We start from the raw sequence: 20941 nt of genomic DNA on the forward strand, positions 1-20941 counted from the left end.
AGACACTTTCCACAGGGTCAAAACTGCGTATTCCTCGGTGAAAGGTGTTGAATAACCAGGCAGAAAAGATGAAGTCCAATGACCAATACGGGATGGAAGAAAGGTAAACTGTATTTTGTCTTCCTTCTGTTAGAGGAAGATGAGATGCAGGCTCTGGGATAAGAGTTGTCAAATAGTGTAACAGCTGGTGTGCTTCAGAGCTTCTTTTTTAGCTTCAAGATGTAGAAGGTTTGAGTTTAATCTTCTCCTTTGAAGACTGAAATATTCACCTGTGTGAATCCTTCTGTGGGAAGAAAGCAGAATACAGAAGAGTTCTGCTGATCTTGGGTTCCCACCCTTCCAGGACACCCACTCATCTGTTTGGGGGGAATTTGGGATAAAGTCTGACTAAGACACCTTCACTTGATTCTAGGAAATCCATTGGGAAAGCCAACCTACTCCTGTTTCCTTTCTTTTCCCAGTGAGATTAAAAAAAAAATTATCATGAAATGTTTCTATCATAGGGTAATATAGAAAGAAATGTGTATTTCTGTGTGTCTGACCCCCTTTTCATGGCTTCATTTGGAGTTTAACTATAAAATATGAAGTCACTGAAAATGTTTTCTCCAGGAAGGTGTGCCGGTCAGTTCATGGTGCAGTTTTGAGTACATCTGTTGTGGGTGATGTGCTGCACAGCCTGGGGTTGGACAGGAACATGAATGAACAGTTGCACAGACCAGTTTTATTCTGTGTCTGTATGAAGTATCTTCTCAGTGATGTGAATATTAAAGATGTCCCCAGGAAAGTGAGCTAACATGCAAGTAACGTCATGCTTAAATAGCATTGCTGTGACAAGTGGATACCAATTCAGCAATATGCTGTACCCCTTCTTGGAATTACTTCCAGTTAACTGGAGTAGAAGGAATAATGTGAAACATCAGTGAAGCTGTAAGGAAGAAATCTGGTGATGAAATCTGATGTATCCATGCACAGTCCCCAGAAGAGCAAGGGCTTGCATTGGTTCTGCTGAATTTGGTGAACGAGATACTAAGGCCAGGCCCCAGTTCCTGGACATGCCCAGAGCCAGAGCTGTGGGTCAGGCTGCTGGGGAGAAGAGGGCTGGTAAGTGGCCTGTCCCTGCCTTCCTGGCCAAGCTCTGTGAGAAGCCAAAGCCAAGTCTGACAGAGTTCTGCTGGGCGTCGCTTCTGACCTTGTTGCCTCCTTTCCTCCCCCACCATGGTGCCACCTCTGACTCTCCCAGCATTCACAGGAAAACAATGTGAAACAATGCCTTTCTGTGCTCGGGTTGATAAAATAGCCATTTCTTTCCCAGCTGCTGTAAAAGGGACCCTCCCTGCTCTTCCTGGGTGGTGGACAGATGCAGCTTTATCTGGGAAATTAATCTCTGAGCAGAGAGCGTTGGCTCTTCTCAGGCTACCACCCTTCTCGTAGCAGCAAGCAGAGGCATCGCTTTGTTGTGTTCTGCCTGACCCTCTGTCCTAGTGCTCCACATCCTGGCCTGCTCTATGTCACTGGGGTGCCAGCCTGTCCTGTGCCCTGGGAACCTTGGTCTTTCCTATGTCGCTGGAGTGGCAGCCTGTCCCATGCCTGGGAACCCTGGCCTGCCCCATCCATTGGACTCTGGCCAGCCCTGTGCAGGCAGAGCTGCTGGGACAGGCTGTTCCCACCTTCCCTCTCCCAGCAGTGAGCACAGCCAGGGGTAGAAAACATGCTGAGAACCAAAAATGTACAATTTTTTTCATGGCAGTGCTGGCATCCCTGATAGACCCTGGCCTGGCACAGCCTGAGGAGAGCATCTTTTCTCTCCTGTAGCAGAGGCTGCTCTAGCCCTTCACAAGGAAGTTGGAGGCAAAGGGGTCGACCGCAGATCCTGCCCCTGCTCTTCTGGGGCCTTGTGGTGACAGAACTGGGCCACCAGCCCTCCAAGCACATCAGCCCAGGTTGTGGCCCCACCACCAGGCCATCCACATCCCTCCCTGTGCATGCTGGAATGCACTGCCTCCCACCACCTTCAGTCCGACCGCCTCTGAAAATCAGGTTGTTTTCTTTAATGCCTAAAAGGCACCTCCTTTCAGACACCTGTTTTTGAAATGTTTAGTGCTAATGGCCATAACAAGTCTGGGTATTACAGTGAAATGATTACAGGAAAAATCTGCCTTGTTTCTAACAGAGTAACTCCAGAGCACACGTAAATTCTTCACATTCTTAATGCTTTTACCATATTAAAAATAATGTGTTCTGTGCAATTGATTCCAGTATTTCATTCATTTTTCATCATCTCCTATCTTGGAACATCCCTCTCCCTCTTAACAACATACTTTCCTAGATTTCATGGCAAAGGACATGATCAGCTCCATGTTGCCATAATATCCTTTGAAGCAGAAAATTGTTTCCAGATTATCTAATGTGGGATGAAAAAAACATCATATTTATGGATTGGTAAAACAGATAGACTTCCAGTTGAGTTTAGTTCCAGGAAGGTTTTGTGATGATTATCTGGGAAAAAAAATGTTTTCATTATTAAGTGTCAAAAATGCTTCATTAAAATTTTTTAGAGTATATTTATCCCTGGGTTTTCGTACTTGTTTTTGTTCCAAATGTTACTGTAGCCTGCACCAGTTTCTTATTTTAAAACTTGTAATAGTGGAAATTCCGTAACGTAGTTCTTGGTTTGAAATTAATTAAGTCAGATTCACTAGTCTTCTCATCACCCTTCAAAATACCTTTCAACATGCAGACAGAAAAGTAAGAAGCGTGCACTGCATTAAATTGCAGTAAGAACACGTCTGCTGGCTGGGGACTGACTGAGCACTCTCTTCTTCCCTGCTTTTGTCTGTTAGCATCTCATTACTTGTTTTGCTGCCCTGTTTTCTCGACCTCTGGGTGTCTCTGAGTCTCTCCTGGCTATGGTATCTGTGTGCTATCCCAGGAAACCTCATACATTCCCCGAGTGTGAATGAAATAATTAGCCAGGATAATCCATCTGGCTGCAAGCAGGGCTGGTTACTTGCTTTGTATCGTGTCAGCTTGCTTTTGGGTGCTGTTGGTACCTATGTTTGAGTTTATATGACTATTATTGATGGATGCTATTGCTTTGGCCACCAAACAGCAGCTGCAGCTGGGGTGGCCAGTCTGGCTGCTCCCATGTGCACAGGATGCTGCAGTGGTGATGGATGGGCTGTGCAGCACTCTGAGTCTGTGTCTGAGTTTGTCTGTCCCATCTTCTCTCATCAGTCACTGCTGCTGGTCTTAACCACTTGCTTTTTGAGAAGTTTTGTTACCAGTCATCTTCCAAAACCACAGGCTGCTGTTAGAATTTCCTTCTGCATGTCTCCCCACACACTTAACTGCTGTAATAGAGGGATGCCTTTTCAGAAGGTCCCATACTGATGTGTGTCTGTGTTGTGCTGTGTCATTGACGTACTGGCACATGTAGGTAGGCACCTGTGTGAGCAAAAGGCTGGTTTGGAGACGACTGAGGAAGTCCCCTGCTACCTGACTAATATATGCATTTATGCAAACAGATAAACACACAAATGTTAGCCTTCACATCCAAAAAAAAGTTATTGTTCTTGTTTAGTGACCTTTGGTTCCTATGGAAAACACTGAATATACTTACTGTAGTTCTCTATCTCTTTTCTTCTGCTTTTTGGGAATTTCTTGGGATATCTGCATGAAAGAAAATCTGTTTTATTATCATGTTGGTGTACAGTCTGCATTTTATGTCCTGTGCCTCTCTGTCACATTTCTGTCCTTTTCACAGCAGACAGTTGAGACGTCAGGTGCAAAGGATTTGGACTGGAAAGTAGTCAGTTTGGACAGATTAAACGCTTTGCAGACAAAAATCCTGGGTTTGAGGAAAATAAAAATAGTAACAAGAAGAAGTGTAAAGTCTTTAATCCTTTAACCTTAAGTACAGACAAAACGATTGGCCCAGTGTAGGTAAAAGAGAAAATGCATGTAATGCTGAAATTTTTTTTTTCACTAGTTCCAAGAGGCATTAACAAATTGTTTTAGGTGCCTGTCTTGTGAGATCATTAGAAGTTTATTATTTGGTTGTTTGTTTTGTTCTTTTTAGCTAAGCAGATTTTTTAAAATTGTCTGTTACTGTGCAAAAGCTGTCCAAACCAAGATGTGGTAAGCTGCTGCAATAAGGTATATGCAAACTGGTACCCAAGGGCCTTTGCACAAGCTCTGTAGTGTCTTTCCAATCCTGTGGTAATCATTCACCTAGAAAAACAAGTCTGAAAGCAAATATATCTGGCTTTAACAAACGGTTCTCTTGTCTTACAGAGAGAGGATACAAGCCATGGAGAAACAGATTGCCAGTTTAACTGGTCTTGTTCAGTCTGCGCTTTTTAAAGGGCCAAATACAAGTAATAGCAAAGATGCTTCTAGGTAAAAACAGAATTCATCTGTAACAATTTTAGTAATCAATCAACAAAAATATATTTGAATGTAATAGTAAAAAAAAAAATCCTGAATGCTCAATCATTTTTAAATTTCTTTATCATCTCCATGAGAATGCTAGGCAGAGAGGAAGAATATGCCAAATGATAGATGGAGATTAACTGCATTACTCTTCTTTGTGATAAAAAGAATTAATGTAGCTACATCTCTGTGCTTTCTACTGCTTATACTCCATTCCTTGCTTAACTTATACTAAAAGGTGATTAAAAAAAAAAAACCTGACAAATTACTGGTGATTTAAATTAAAAATATGTATGTTAGACAAGGCCATTTAATTTGTTGAATATAAACTTCACTACAGTTTTAATAGCTAGTAAACTAAAATTACAATTTTTCTTATTATTACTTAGTGAGAAGATGATGTTGAAAATTGTGTCCAGCAAGAGCAGCGTTGACACTGCAGGTAAGATAATTCACTTTTAATTTACAACTTATTCAGCTATATGAATAGCTCTAACATTACAAACTTCCCAGCTTATGGAAATGTCAAATTTATTTAAATTTCCATAGCTGTACTGTCAGAACTAAAGTTCTAAGTGCAGGATATGGGAGTTGATCACATGTTTAAGAAGGAATTTCTGACAGGTTGAGATGGTATTTGGAATGAATTTCACATCTGTGCTGAATGGTTTAAATGAGATGCAGAGCCTCTGTATCTGGTGAATTTCCCAGTGACTCATCCTGTCTATAGGGTATATATACATACATATATATATAGCTGTCATTAACCCTAGATTTGTCCAGATTGCTGTAGAAGACTAAATATTTAACTCCTTTTCTTGTCACCTGAACTTTTTCTAAGGTCCCTCTGTCACTAGGATACTATGGATGTAATGACATCGAGAAATTTAGCAGTCAGCAAGACAGCACTTTCCCTAATTAAGCCACGTTAATGTGTTACTAATTATTAGCGTGCACCTAAACTGCTCTGAGCAAGCAGCAATTATGAAGCCAGTAGGAGCCTGTCTCGTTTTAGCATCCCACTTGGAGAGCTGTTAAGTGTGTAAAAGATTAAGGCCTGTTGTGAAAGATCTCTGTGTGGTTGAAGCTCTTTGTGTATGGGCTGCTGCTGGAGAAGTCCGCAGGGTATGCGTGTGCTTATATGCCTCCTCTTCACCTTTGTCATGTACTGAATGCAAATAAAGGCAGTTCCCTCCTTCCTGGTAGTGCTGTTCCCACAGGGAGGTCTGTGCTCCGGCAGGTAGTAAACCACACACATTTATTAGCAAACCTATTATGCTCCTAACTAGCCTTTCTGTTGGGGCTGTTAGCTCACGTTCAGGATTCCTGTTTGTCTGGAATTGCAGTGTGTCCTCCTAATAGACAGAAACCAAACTAGACCTGGAAGCGATCAACCACATGGAAGAGAGAAAAAGCTAAAGTCTTGGTACTGAAGCTTTGCTCCCAAGTCACTCTCTGGTGCTGTTCCAACTCTTCCCTTCCTGCTGGCCTCTGGATGGGGAGAGGAATACTTAAAGCTTTGAAGAAATAAGTTGTAATTTTTCAGTTGCAGACAATATGATGAAAAGTCTGTCGTTATTCAAAACAGCTGCAAAATGGTCTTAAGATTTTTCCCTATTGCAGTGTCATTATAGACTGAGAATTTATGGCATTTCCCACTTGCACAGGCTTCACCTCATATAAAGCACTTACGAAACCCTCACAACCAGCACATACAGTGCCTTGTGTTCCTCTTTGTAGTGCATTGCAAACAGCAGCCTCTCTGCTTTCCCTGTGATGGTACCAGTTCAGACAAATACTTGGTGGGGGGCACTGAGTTGGAGGACCTGATCTAAGTGGGCCCTACTTTGAGTGGGAGTTTGGACTTCCAGAGGTCCCTTAAAACCTAAATTATGTAGTGATTTGTGTGTGCACGTGTGAATGTGCTCTCACTTAAATGAGAAGTGGAATAACATTCTTTGGGAAAACAACCTTACGTAAAGCAAAGGCGGGGCTTCCCTGGGAAGTCATGCCCAGCCCACCAGAATAGCATGGTTCATCTGACCAGCAGCCATTTCCTGACACTGTTGTTCCCAAGTACTCCTTGCTCACGTTATGATATGACTGACACATCCCTGAAATTACAACATTACATCTAACAGCTGCGTGTGCAAGCATGGTGGGAGAGATGGAGGGTGGGGAGTGTAATTTACTGTCGAAGGCCAGATCATCATCTCTCGCTTACTGACAGAGAGATTGGCTTTGTCACATGGCCATGTGCCTGTCCAGCATATGAGTAAGGATTCCAGCATTCAGCTTGTGCTATAAAAGCCTTTCTCATCACTTGGGAGAAGGGGATAGGACAGTTGGAACAGCCATGCAGCCCGCAGCTGCAAGGATCCCTATCAGTGCTGTAAAGTATAGTTGTAACTCCAGCACCTGCATCCCTATATCCTGTCCTTCCAACATGACTCAGCCACAAAATTAAATTGTAGCAGGTAAGGAAAACAAGGTGTGATGACCCCAGTATACTACAGTATTGTAACCCACAACAGCTATTATTGAAGACTGCCGTATAAAAGAATAGTCTTTTATAATGGGATATTTTGCTTTTGCACCTAGAATTGCTCAGGACATGGTCCAGTAAGTCAATGCAGTCCAGCTTACTTGAAAATTAGGCGATCTGCCAGAATATGCTACAGAATGTTCCTCCTTTTTTATGAATCTGCTTGGGTTCAAACATGCCGGCAGGAGCTGGACACTTCTGCTGACCACTGTTTTTTTCTTCAGTTCATCCCAATCTTTATTGAGTATAGCCATTTAGGCAGTCGACTCTCTTACTTTACAATTCCATTTGACAACTGTGCACTGAGATACCAGTTTTAGCAATTTCAAAGACTATTTGAAAGAAAAAGTGGTATAAAATGTTGATTGAACAGTCCTTTCTAGAGCTCTGATAAGCAAAAATGCGAATTGCTTCTCATTTTAAGAAATAAAACATCTGTGCAAGATAATACTGCCTCATCAATGTTGAACCAACATTGTATTATATAGTATGTGTTCCAATGATAGGACACTTTCATGCAGAAAATAGAGAACTACATCCCTTGGGATGGGAAAGAACCCAAAATTTCTAAACCCTAGATAGCTCTATATAGCTAGATTGTGAATATTCTGGTATGTCATATGAACCAAATTGTTGTTTTTAACATGCTTTTGCTTTGCCAGGCTGTAGAAAGCAGTGGCTTCTTTAGCCCCAAATGTTAAGAACCCTGAAGAAACCCAGCTTTTTCACTGAGGAAAATGAGTCTGTAATGACAATGCTTGTCTGCACTTTTTATTGCTTTAGGCTCAGTTCTTTCATGGGGGATGGGTTCAAAGAGCAGTAACCCTCCACAGACCGGCTATATCTCTTCTGCTAATGTTAGGAGAAATGCCATGACTGAACCCTTATAAAGATCTTCAGTTCCTGAAATCCAAACGGCATCAAGGAACTCTTCACTTAGAAACAATATGTAATTCTAAAACCAAACCATACTAGTAAGAGTCCCTGTGAGATTGCTAACAAATATTCTGAGAAATACTCACATACTCTCTTTTCTGTCATATTTTTGTCCATCATCTGGAGATTGATTGATAGACTAAATCCTGGATTAATTTATTAAATTGGGATCAGTTGTTTCATGGATTAGCGGAAAAAGCAGTAACTTTTTCCTAGTTGTTGCCTTGTTAGAAGAGGAAGGAGGACATTTCAGTATTCCCTGAGAAGGGGATCAGGGAGTACAACTTTCTGCGCTAACACCACCAATGCAAAACAAGAGGAAGATGGCAGCAGGGAGAAGTATTACAAACATAGGGCTCAGATTTGACTCCTTGCTCTTTGTGAACTTGTCTGTGCATATCTGTGTGCCTTTTTCACATGCATGACTCTTGCTGTGATGACCTGTGAATTAAATCACTGTCCATATCTGCTTGCTTATCTCAGATTCAAGGACAGATCATGCTAATCTTAGAACTCTGTCATCATTTGCAGATAAAATATGATCCTGAATTCATTCTGGATCAATGAGGTGAAGTGGCACCCTAATGTATATATAGAATATTTTACTCTCTTAAGAGTGATTTAGTAGCATCTATTTACTGTCACGTCTTCCCAAATAATGCTTGAAAATATTGTGGCTCTTTAATAAGATTAGTAATTGTGAAGAAACATTGCTAGTTGTCTTCTGATGGCCTTTTGTCCCAACCTGCTTCAAAATAAAATCTTAGCATTTTAGGAAAAAAAAAAAACCAACTGGAAAATAGAAGGAGAGCAGTGTCTTTACAAGCATAGCAAAAGTCAAGTGTCAGGGAGTAGAAGTCATGTTCCTTACCCCCTGAGCACACAGCAAACCTTTCCTCTTTCTGCACATCAGTTCTCTCTGTGCTCTAAAATGGCAGCTTAGTTCATTAGCCTTTGTAAAAAAAGTTAACTTTTTTTTGTTTGTCCAGAGTATTAGGAAATTATGGTGGAAGGTTGAATTTCCCTTACCTAGCTCAAGAAGGGGTTTATTTAAAAACCCAAGAGCCAATGCTGTTTCTTTCCCTTTAATCCATCTGGCCTCACATCTAATCGCAAAGCTATAGCCTGGGACTATTTCCAAAAGTGAGCTACACTCCCTAGATGAAACAGCCCCTCATTCAGCTGCCTTTTTATTCTTTCTTGATGAAAATACGTATATCTGAGAAATCAGCTGCTGATCATTATTGCTCACTCGGTGTCTTGTGTTTCACACCCCCTGGAGTTAGCAGTCCCAGTGCATGTTTCACAGGCTCTGAGCACACCCTGCAGCAGGGACACTGTGGCAGCCAAGAACACCTAATGGCGAAAAGAGGTGGCTGAGGCAGCAGTGGAGGAGGAAAGCTGCTTTGTAGGGAGTTGGAGACATTTATTGCTTACAGAAGCAGATCACAGGCAATCTACACTAAAAGGAAAGCAGGCACCCCTTCCTGAGAAAATATGTGAGTTGACTGGGGTCCAGCATGGGGGGAGGGACTGGTGGGGTCTGATTCATGCCTTGGCTGCCTCTTCACAGGGTCGGGGGCTGAGGTTTTGGAGCTTTTGCTAGAAGAACAGCAGAAAGGTAGATGTGCTTTCAAAAATAGTCCAGATTTGTGGCTAGGGATCAGAACTCTTGGAGGCTTATCCACATTTTTCAGACTCTCTGGTGGTTTCTGTCTGTAAGGTTTATGAACTAAATACCATTTTCTTAAAAAAAAAAAAAGGGCAAAAAATAGTGCATGTGGGAGGGAAATAGATGCTTGACTGTAGGAGAAACTGCAGTGTACATATAGACAGATAAGTATTAGCCTATATTAGACTGAAGCATGGAGTGTGTACATAATGGCAGAAAACAAGGACTGTTTATTTCTTGAGTGTTGCTTTCTGTTAAGGAGCTCTTTGAAAGTCAAGAGAGCATTGAATCATACTGGAGTATAGCAAAGATGTGCAGCAGCTTGCTCTGCAGTGTAATGACAAGTGCTGTTGTTTGAAGCACCAAGCAGATCTAGCTGGAGTACGTTTAGGGAGGGTATAGCATTACAACAGCCTGTACCAAGCTAGAAGAGCATGTCTCCAGAAGCCCATGGCATGGCACACTGTATGTAGCATGGATCCAGCCAGAGGGGCCTGGATTGCAAATGAAGGTGAAGTAACAAACATGATTCTTAAAAACCTTTTTTTTGAAATAAGAATAGGCCAGTGTAATTTCCATCCTTTCAGAATGCTTCCCCCAGATGAATTTTGTAAAAGCTGTGTTTGAGGTATCCACACCTGTTGGAAAAGGAATAACAGTGTGTTGTTATGCTGAGCTGTACTTACTCAGGCACGTTTGGAGGAATGGTTGAAAAGACTACGAGGGATGAGAGCATGGGGAGAGAACTTCCTAGTCTTGGAGTCATACTCATTCCAGTCAGAAGATGTGTAATGCACTTTAGTGCACTGAAAATTTGACTTCAGCAGGCAAATCTCACAACACTGGTTTTTGTTTGATTTCATTAAACTTGATAGAATGTGTGCCTGTGGTAACAAATGATGACCAAAATCCCTGTGCAGATCCATTGATGAGCTATTTTCTGTTTCCTCAGTTTGTTTTTTTTTAATCATAGAGAAGAAAGACATTGAAGTAGGGAATGACCTAATCATAGAATAGAATCATGGAATTATTTAGTTTGGAAAAGACCTTCCAGATCAACCAGTCCAACCATTAACCTAACACTGCCAAGCCCACAACGAAGCCAGGTCCCTAAGCGCCATATCTACACATCTTTTAAATACCTTCAGGGATGGTGACTCAACCACTTCCCTGGGCAGCCTCTTCCAATGCTTGACAACCCTTTTGGTGAAGAAATTTTTCCTAATATTAAATCTCCCTGGGTGTAACTTCAGGCCATTTCCTTTTGTCCTATCATTTATTACCTGGGAGAAGAGACCAATTCCCTTCCAACCTCCTACCAACTGCCTTTCAGGCAGCTGTAGAGAGCAATAAGGACCTTGAAACTCCTTTTTTTCCAGACTGAACACCCCGAGATCCCTCAGCTGCTCCTCATCAGGCTTGTGCTCCAGACCCTTCACCAGCTTTGCTGCCCTTCTCTGGACATGCTCCAGCACCTCAATGTCTTCCTCGTAGTGAGGGGCTGTTAACTCAATAGTTCAGGGAGCAGCAGCCATCTGAGCCATTTGAGATCAAGGCATAAGGTGGATTTGGCAGTGTGATGAGAAGAGTTTGCAGGACTACCTAGTACTGGACTTAAAAAATGAAATTTGTTGCACTGACAGTCTGTCATTTTGTTGCTGGGGGAATAAGGGGGGAAGGGACACATTAGAAAAAAAATTGAAGAATATGGGTGTGCAAGAGCAAATTGCGACAAGGAGCTGACATTTCTATTAGCTGATGAGCTGGAATTTGCTTGTTTTCTCTAAACACAGCTTCTTCCCAGGTACTTGGGACTGGAAAGAACAAGCTTGGCATTGTTGCTGTGTAGAGGAAAAGCATTCTTTAACAAAGAAAGTTTTGTGAGGACAATGATCATTATTTTCAGTGTGGTTTGGCTCGTTTCCTTTTGTTATGCTGTATTCCTTTCTGGCAGACTAAAAGGGAGTGGGGTCAATGCAACATGGCTGGAGAGCCTCTGCCACACCATCATTCCATTTCTCTGGTTTTATATGGTTGCTGCTGGAGATAACCTGCTAGAAATAATGCAGTTGTCCTTTAAGCAGTGAAGCAAGATTCTCTATAGAAATCTTTTCTCCATATTTGGCAGCTTGGCTGAATCCCTCTCCTGTGATGATTAGTCAACAAATGTGCAGTTCAGGAGTCCTATGAATGAATTTGCATCAACTTGGTCTCAGACATCTCCTGGGAGGACAGTCCTGAAGTTACTTTCAGAACCAATTTGATTTGCTGCTGTTTTGTGTAATCAGTTATAACTTACTATCCCATCTCCACTACATGTGGTAGAAAGCAGTCCTGGGGTAATGCAGGGCTCTGATAGAACTGAGGTTCCAGCACAAATACACTGATACTGTGCAGGCTTCCCTCAAAATATATTGGATAAGGAGGTGCCAGTCCCCTGATAAGTCTGAGCATTGGCATCTGTCATTTTGTTTTCTCATCCATCTAGGTGAAATACGTGTGGATTCAGTGGGCAGAGGAAGGATCATGTTTGCACCTTCTCTGCTGTGAGCTCAACCTGTACTGCTGCTTATTGCAGGTGCTGCCAGCATATCTGGGGGGAAGAATGCACTGGCAACTGTGGAGTCAGCTGTGATCCACCATCCTGCTGGAGCCCCAGCAATGCAAGTCGGCCTGCATGATATGAAACGCAACGTGTCGGATCTGCGGCTGCAGCTGCATCAGATGAAGCAGCTACAGGTATGATTATCTGGATGATGCTGGGAAAAAAGGTGGGTTGTCAGCAAATGCCTCCTTACTCCCTCCCTCTCTCTCATTTTCTCTCTTTTAGCTTTTGTACAAGTGAGTCTCAGTAGCAGAGTTCTAGCAAAGGGCAGACCCGAGTACTATGGATACAAAAGTTTGCATAGTCCTCGAGGCGTGAGAATTAGCTCAGTTAAACTACTGCTGCTCAGATATTGAGAAAAAAATTCATTTCTAGCTTTTTTTGGATGACTCTAGACATTACAGCACTATTTCTATTATAATAATACCAAGTCTGTGATTACAGTTTGGACCCTGCTATGCTATGTGCTGTATAAACATGTCAAAAGAACCATGTTCCTGCTCCATACTGTTTACAGTTGAGACAGATTTTAAGCCCCTGAATAAACAACTTTGATGTCAGGAAACCCAAATGTAGATGAGGATCAGTAGATATGCATCCTGTCCTGTATTTACAGAATCTAGACAAATAGCCAGCTTGAACAGTAAGAAAAAAAGGTGTTTCAAATGTTGCTGCAAAGGTTTGTTGTGGCCTACTTACATTCACATTTTAGCCATACCTTCCTAATGCACATCAACACTTCAAAACCTTCAAGAAACAATACAACCAATGAAGAGTTAACAAAAACAGCATGTTGGCACATACAGTCATGCTGCAAATATAAATATATGCTGTTCATCTCAGACACTGTGAAAATAAGCATATGCAGCTGTACAGGTCTTCAGCCCTTCACTTAATTGGAAACTGAAGAGCACTGTGTATCATCTCAGAAGATGGAAAAGAAGGCAGAGCACTTTCTTGTAAGACAAAGTGGGCAGCAGGGGAAGTTTCAATACTCTGCCAGTCCTCCTTGCCCAGAAAGTGACATCACATGTTTGGTATCTTACAGCTGCAGCTACTGCTTTTATAGCCAGGGTGATTTTGAATGGTACTATGTCAATCACATTTGATTTGCTGATGAACTTTAGAACAAAATAATGATAATACAAATCAGAATTCAGAGCATGTTTTACCTTCACCTCCTTATCTAAAGGAAATTGAAAGATGAGCCAGTCATAGAGCAAATGAGCAGAAGGGTGAGGTAAACATCGGTATAGGAAAATGTGTCTGACGGAAGGTCCTGTGACCTGTGAAGGTCCTGTGCTCTGTTTGCTGGGAGTGAAGAGATGGCAGAATGTGTTTGATGCAAAGAGTTGGGTCAGGTGACTTGTGTCTGTGATACAGCTCCCAAGTATTTAAATTTTCAGTTTAGGATGAGTATGTTCCAAATGTCCCTTTCAAAAGCTGTTCTCAGCAGTGCTGCTTACATGCCAGCCATCGTGTTCCTCATCTAATTTCAAGGCACTGGCATGGGATCTCTGCCCTGGGACATTGTGTATAAGCGCATATTCTTCCACATTTGTGGTGCAAACCACTGCAGCCCTTCTGTCCTTCTCAACGCCATGTGCCAAATGCAGCTCTTGGCAAATGCCTGCGGTCTGGCTCCCAGCTGCGCTCAGCATGTGGCCTTGGAAAGCGGGAATGGAGGCCGCAGTGCTGCTTGGAGGCAGGGAGTGCATCCTTCTCACAGGGCTGCTCACCAAGGGGGTGGCATTTTCCCAGCTGCGCTTTGTCTCCACGGCCCTGCCCAGGGCAGAAGCCTTGCTTTTGATCAGACGTAACATTGTCACGCAGGAGCAAAGAAATTTCTACCATCTGCACAAATCAATGCTGCCAGGGAAGTCTTGAGAAGGAAAAAAGGACATATCCCGAGTGTGCTCATTAACTCTGGCTGGCTTCCCTTAATTCAGAAATTATAGCAAACTTGGTGCATTGAGCTAATAGGAAGTTGAGAAATTTTGATAGTTGGAAGAACCTGTAGCTCAAGGGAAACTTTGGTATGTTACACATAAATTCCATTCATGACAGTTTCTGTCATGGCATTCCTGAATTATTTTGAAAAAAAGCTCACAGTTTGTAGGACAGCAGGTGAAACAGGCAGTGTTTTAAACTGAAGAGTGTTGAAATATCACATTTTTAATGAAATATTTTGTGCTATGTTTTTTCAAAAATAATTATGGGTAAAAGAGAAAAAGTATTTTTCTGGTTTCCCAGATTGTTTTCATTTTATATTTGACAGTGCTTCATATTTTTCAATTTCACTGTTTTTCCTGGGCTGGCAGTCAGTTTGTTCCTGTTTGTGTGAATTTTTTGTACAGTGACAGACTGGAAGAAATACTTCAAAAAAATGAAAAAAAAAATTGCACAGGCACAAAATTTGGCAGGATAACTAAGAAACAGGAACAGGACATAAAACTGTGTGTAATAATGTCTATTGTTTAATTTTCAATTGATGTTACCACCGTAAGTTCGTACTAATTTTCTTACTAGAATCGGAGAAATACATGATAGAAAAGACCATCATTCATGTATCCATTGTTTGTGCTGGCAAAATCTTCTTTTTCAACCATATCCAGCAGCAGTGGATCCAGATGTATTGATTCATACACCAGATAAACATATGTTACAAGATGCCACCAAAAAGTCGAGACTCAGTCTGTGGTTGGGTTTTGAATAGAGATTCTTAGCACACAAACATTTCCCTCATGGTTGTTGCTAGGGACTGTATACACTTCTTGCTACTACACTTGCATGTTCTAAGTGTTCTGATTTTCAGAGACATTCAGGACAGACTAGTTTCATGGTGCTGTGGAGTTTTCCTCATTGCCAGAGATAGGCTGTAACCCAACCTTTGTCCTGGATGGATGTGCTACTGATAAGAATTGAGCCCATGAGTTTAGTTGTTCATTCTGTGCTCCCAGATAATGAGAACTCTTAGTAGCAGGTTTGAACCAAGCCTTAGAGTACATGTACATGGTATATATCATTAGCCATTATATGTACATTGGATTTTTTGGTCTTTTCCTTCTTTTCTTTAATTGAACTCATTTTAAGGGAACACAGATATGATAAATGTTCACCATTAGGAACGTGTATGCATGCATGCTTTTCCTTCACTCAGTGCACTGTTTGCAGGGAAATGAGTGCTGCAGAAAGGACAGAAAATGTAATAACAACACTGTCATAAGTGGTATATGATACTCAGTCTCACAAGTGTAACTTTGAATTAGAAATTCTAATACATTTTGAGCTGCATTATAGAACTGGAGACACTACCTTTAATCAGTGTATGGTAACTTCAGGAACTAGGTACTTAGATTCTACAGAGGTCTTGAGCTGCAGGGAGCTAGGTCCTGTTTGTGGCTGGGCTCTGTAGTTCATGGGGAGGTGGGTGGCCCAGAAGCCTCTCCTAGAAGGGCCTGGGAGGCTCCCACTGGGCAGGTCATGCTTCTCTCCTAATGAGGAACAGGGTTGTGAACTAATACTTGGTTTTTTAGTTACCTGTCTCATAGGTAATAATTGGTTCAAAGTGAACTAGCTAGTTATCAGATTATTCTTGAAGTGGGTGCCAGAGGCAGAGCTGGGGTACTTGTGTGAGAGCAGTGATGAATAATGGCTGGAACACTAGATGAAGAAGAGGGACAAGGAAGGTATCTGGAGAGATTAGTGAGGCTGGAAGTGAGAGCCAAGGGTAAAGAATGTATGAGAGGATGCTGGAATTCTAAAAAAGCATGTTAAATTTGTTTCTGTTTGATTACTGCTTGCAGTTACAAGTTAAGTTAACTCTAATTAGCAAGATATTGCCATTTGGTGGTGACAGGAAAGCCTGCATTGCTTTTCCTTACTTTTGGGCGCTTGCCTTTGGAACTTCAGTACTGTTTTAAGAAAGTTTCTTTTCAAGTATGAATGTCTAAGATTGTTCATTTGGCTTGTTTTCAAGTGAGCTTATAGTACAAAAGGTTCTACTGTGTGGAACCAGAATAACTGTGGCAGATCTATAAAACATCTTCTGCTTGAGGTGGTGGAGTAACCAACAGAGGTGGTCAGAGGGGCAAGTGGAGTGTGCACTTAGCCAGGGAATCTCATATCTGATACTGCTGGCAGAAGAAAGGTAAGAATCAAATTCAGTTCCAGAACATGGAGGTGAATGTAGTGGCCAGAGACTGCCTTCTCCTTCTCAGCCACAGCTCTTCTCCTGTGCTCCTGCTCTGTCTCATGCTGTCCTTTGTCTTCTGACTGCCACAATTGCTCCTCTCCCACAGTTTTCGTCTCTCTGAACCCATATGTACATCTTCCTTCTCACCTTGTGTCCCTATTCCCCAAGCATGAACAAACCCAGGTTTTCCATAACTAGCCAAGTATTGCATGAATTTTCATAGAAATACCAAAACCATTTCTTTGATACCAACATCAGTCATTTCCCAGATTTCAAGAGCTCACTCCAAACACTGAGGTTTGGGAGTCCTCAACATACAAGCTTTTTTTGAAATCTTGCTGTGTTACATTTTTATTCCCTATTCTCATTATCAGAAATAGATGAACTTTTATGACTGAAACTTCCTGGTATTGTTCAAGCACTTCATAAATGGAGGTGACAAGCACCTTCGCTGTACACATCACCACAACAAATACAGATCCCCTACATACCTCCATAATAGGAAAAAACCTGTGCCTGCCATTTCACAACCACACACACTCACACATACTCAGTTTTGCTATTAGTGGAAGTCCCTGTTACCAGCTGAGGAACATCAAGGACTTAAATTCTGGACACCTAAGACTTACGTCTAACTCTGTTACTGACCTTCTCACTGACCTCGGATCAGTTGTTTAACGTATCCTAACTCACTTCCATGTGTCAAATTTCCCCACGTTTTAAAGAGCTGTGAATAAGTTGTATGACTGAAGTGTTACATGCTCATTCACTCATTTATTCATTCATTTAGGTTTTCCTACTTGAAAATATGACATGATGAAAGAGGTGTGTATCTCAGATAGTTGTGCTGGCCTTGCAGTAAGAGATTTTAATTTATCAAATCTGAACATTAATTCCATAATGGTGAAAAATACACATATGCACTGTCTTCAAAATAATCCAGATATTATTTATATATTTCTGTGATGTTGAAATGTTTTTCAGCTTCATTTTTTCACTAGCTCCTAACACTTCTCTTCAGCTGAGTTTTGAGCTAACTCTTCCTGCTTGTCACAGCTTTTCACAGACACACACACACACACACATATTTGCAGTGAGGTGTTACCCTCCCTCTCATTGCAGTTGTGTAGCTGGAGAAGAGAGTCAGGCACAGGGACTGAAGAGTCAGGAGTGGGGAGCTGAGTTTGTTTCTCTCATGCCCATACTGGTTGGAAAGAATTGTCTCAGCAAAGGATTTTTTGGTTGTTGATTCTCATGAATTTTCATAAATCAATTTTAAAGACATCTTGCTACAGTATACTGTCTTGTAGGTAACCCATTTTTGTGATTCTTCCTATTAGGTCATGGGTTTATTTTGTGTTTTAAATGTGGTTTGGCTGTTAAGCCTGGATGTTAAGACAGATGACAGTTCAAGTGCTAGTTTTAAGATGGGAATTTTGTCCCCCAATTAACACAGGTGCTTATTAAAATTTTACCGTATGAGATAGCTTCTGGTCTAACAGAGTTGTGTTTATGTTGCCTGTATCCTAAAACTGTGACTAGGTGGAGTCCTGCTTACCACTTTGAATCTTGTGATTTACGTAACAGACTTAAACAGGTTTGGTTTGTGTGAGCGTGGGTCTGCTCCACGGCTACCCACAGAAGAGTACAGCCTGGTTTGCCTTCTTACCTGTGTTTTGCTCTGTGAGCTTAGTATCAGCAACACAATTAATGCTTTAGTTACTTAACATCAAGTTAAGACAAGAAAGAAGGTGTGACTTGCAGCTCTCAGAAAACTACCATATTATAAAGGGGGGAGTTTCTGGTGGGTAGAAGGAGGTTTTATGTATTGCAGATGAGCTGTATGCCTCTACCAAATTACACCACATGTTACAGTCCTTCCTCTGCCACTTGAGAGACTGAAAATTTCCATTCTGAAAATAACAGTGCATTCCAGCCATGACATTTATGTGTGGGATTATCCACTAGGCACGTATGGGCAGTGAGATGCATAAGCTTGCACGATACATGCAAAGTGGAAGTCAAGCATCCGGCATTCTCATGAGGCGTAATTAATTCTTGATTCAAGTTGAACCAAGCAGAATAAAGGGGCCACAATCCTCGCAGAAGTTACGCATTGAAGGTGATGTACTGATCCCAACATCTTTGGCTTATCAGTTTGAAACTGGAAGCTGTATATATACATGGAATAATGTTTATAGGTACAGCTAAAGAGGGAAAGAAGGTAAAAACACTCACTCACTGTAGGGTGGTATTTATCCCAACCTTCTGAGCTCTGCAATGTATTCTGTTGCCGGGGATGTCAGTCAGGCAGGAAAAATTGAAGTTGATTTCTTTTGTGCAACAGCTGCAGAACCAGGAGATGCTGAGGGCAATGGTGAAGAAAGCAGAGCTAGAAATCAATGGCAAAGTGATTGAAACAGTGAAGAGGCTTGAAGATCCTGTGCAGCGACAGCGCAACCTGGTGGAACAAGAAAGGCAGAAGTACCTCAACGAGGAAGAAAAGATTGTAAAGAAGTTATGGTGGGTTGAGAAACCTCTTCAAATTTATTGCTTTTGCCTGTCTTTTTCTTCCATGAAGTAGACACTTCTACCACTGTCTTCAGGTGAACTGCATCTGTATATGCTGTATTAGCTATGTTTCCTTGATCTGTATCATACTGGCTATAAACCTGTATCTTTTAGTATTCAACTCACTGGTCCTGGCTGGGAGTCCTTCTCCACACTGGGTAAGTCCCACCAGTACCAAGAGTTTCAACCTTTTCAGAAGTCCCCTGTAAAGGGACAGATGACTGTAAGGACTGTGCCCACCCCTGTATTCTGGAAGCCTCCCCCTACCCTAGTTCTCCCCTTCAGCCTTATGTATTTTGCTTTAGGGAGGGAGGGAGGAATTTCCTCGAGAACAAAGGGATGCAAAGGAAGGTATGAGTTTGGCTTTAAGTACGAAAATCAGGTTTCAATAGTAAGTGCTTTGGCTAGTGCATGGGAGAGGTAGGGGAAGCTCTAATAGAGCACTGGACTTTAATTACAGTCAGTAATGCCAATCCTTGTCTAAAATGTACTCACTGAGATTTCCAGCCACTTAACTGTACTTTTTGTTGTTGTTGTTGTGTAAAGGCCTTTTGGAAGATTCTGGGGTTTTTACCCCAGAACTTTGGCCCACCAGGACTGGTGGGATCAAGTTGTTTGGTTTAGTCTGTGTTTAGAGTCAGGAGGAGGCAAGATAAAGCTGAAATTAATAAACTATTTAACTAATTCTAACACTCGCATTTGTAAGATGTTATATAACTAATTATTTCTCATCACTGCCTTTCTTTCACACCTGAAGAGTTGCTCCATAATGGAGAAAAAATTTCTAGTCAGCTTGTTGTTGGAAATTGTGATTGAAGAGGCATAGAGTACAGTTATTGACAGCTGAAGAGAGTAAATCCTTCCTGATGATCAATATGTTGTCAGATTAAAACTTTTTGTAATTAAAAAGGTGCATCTGTAATGGCAAGGTTGGATGTTACTAGGGGAGAGTACTGTGAAGAAAGGGTGAACGTGCAGTAACAGTCCATGCTAGTGTAGGTAATCCTCTCAGCTGGTTTGTAATCCTAAACAATGACCTTCCTGTTCCTCACTTTACTCCTGTGTACCTCATTGCCAAGTTCCTAGGTTGTCTGTTCTCTGTGGAAAGAACAATTTGTGTGATGGCTGTTTATGGAATTGCCTCATTAAATGGATACAGAGTGAGGTCAAGTGCCAGTGGCATTTGCTGTTACAGCTGCTCATTAAGGATATGACTCGGATTGCAATATGGTTCTGTTTTATCAGGTTTTGGAATTTTTCCTTTCACAGAGTTTCTGCTACTTCTGTGCTACTGCATTTGTTAAAGCTACAGGAAAATGTAAATCATTCAAATGTTAGGTTACCCCTTTTAGAGACATACTGGAAACAAACATTTATTTTTCATCAGTTGTGTCCAATGAGATTCCTTTGTCATGTATTTGCTCATTTGCAGGGTCAGAGCCTGAAAGAAAAGCACATCTGACAACAATAATTTCAGCAGCTGATGGCTGTTAATAGTAGAGAGCATACAGCACAAAATTACACATCAAATGTCACTGTATTGAGAAAAAGGTTAATATTCTGTATAGGCATTTACAACTAAACTGATCCCACTGCAGATGTACAAATGAATGCAAAGCCACCGGGCACAAAAAATTGCCATTTTTTAGGATTTCAACTGTCACACTCTTGATCTTTCCTAAATCAGTAGACTGTCTTCATGTGAGACAATGGAGCCTAAGGATTACTGCAATACTTACAAAAGTGCATTTACTACTCTGAGGTGGTAAATGTTATCTTAAAAAGTCCTTTCTGCAACTGAAGATTATTGCTTGAACATGGAGGGTGGACCAGATGACCCACTGTGGTGCCTTCCAACCTTACCCATTCTGTGATTCTGTGAAATAAGGAAATAAGCATATTGGGAGTTCCATGTTGTAAACAACAGAAATGTTGGTGTACATTTCAGAGTAAGCTTTCTGTTTAGCAGAAAGCTTGCTCAACAGA

The 20941-nt window shown here is 41.5% G+C and overlaps 1 protein-coding gene across 21 annotated transcripts in view; it reads left to right on the forward strand.

Moving 5' to 3' along the window:
- Positions 1-20941, forward strand: part of KIAA1217 (KIAA1217 ortholog) — a 364764-nt gene that overhangs the window by 319298 nt on the left and 24525 nt on the right. For 16 of the 21 annotated variants that reach the window (XM_042042936.1, XM_042042934.1, XM_042042929.1 and 13 more), the window contains 4 exons: positions 4294-4398; positions 4821-4873; positions 12163-12323; positions 18732-18907. In XM_042042936.1, the coding sequence (XP_041898870.1) occupies positions 4294-4398; positions 4821-4873; positions 12163-12323; positions 18732-18907 (495 nt within the window). The remainder of the gene's footprint in view (positions 1-4293; positions 4399-4820; positions 4874-12162; positions 12324-18731; positions 18908-20941) is intronic. The other 5 variants (XM_042042933.1, XM_042042937.1, XM_042042952.1 and 2 more) reach the window with 1 other exon arrangement.

Source organism: Corvus kubaryi, unplaced genomic scaffold, assembly GCF_017639235.1.
Source record: "Corvus kubaryi isolate FWS band 111438036 unplaced genomic scaffold, C.kubaryi_AGA036_p1.0 37398, whole genome shotgun sequence".
Lineage (NCBI taxonomy): Eukaryota > Metazoa > Chordata > Aves > Passeriformes > Corvidae > Corvus > Corvus kubaryi.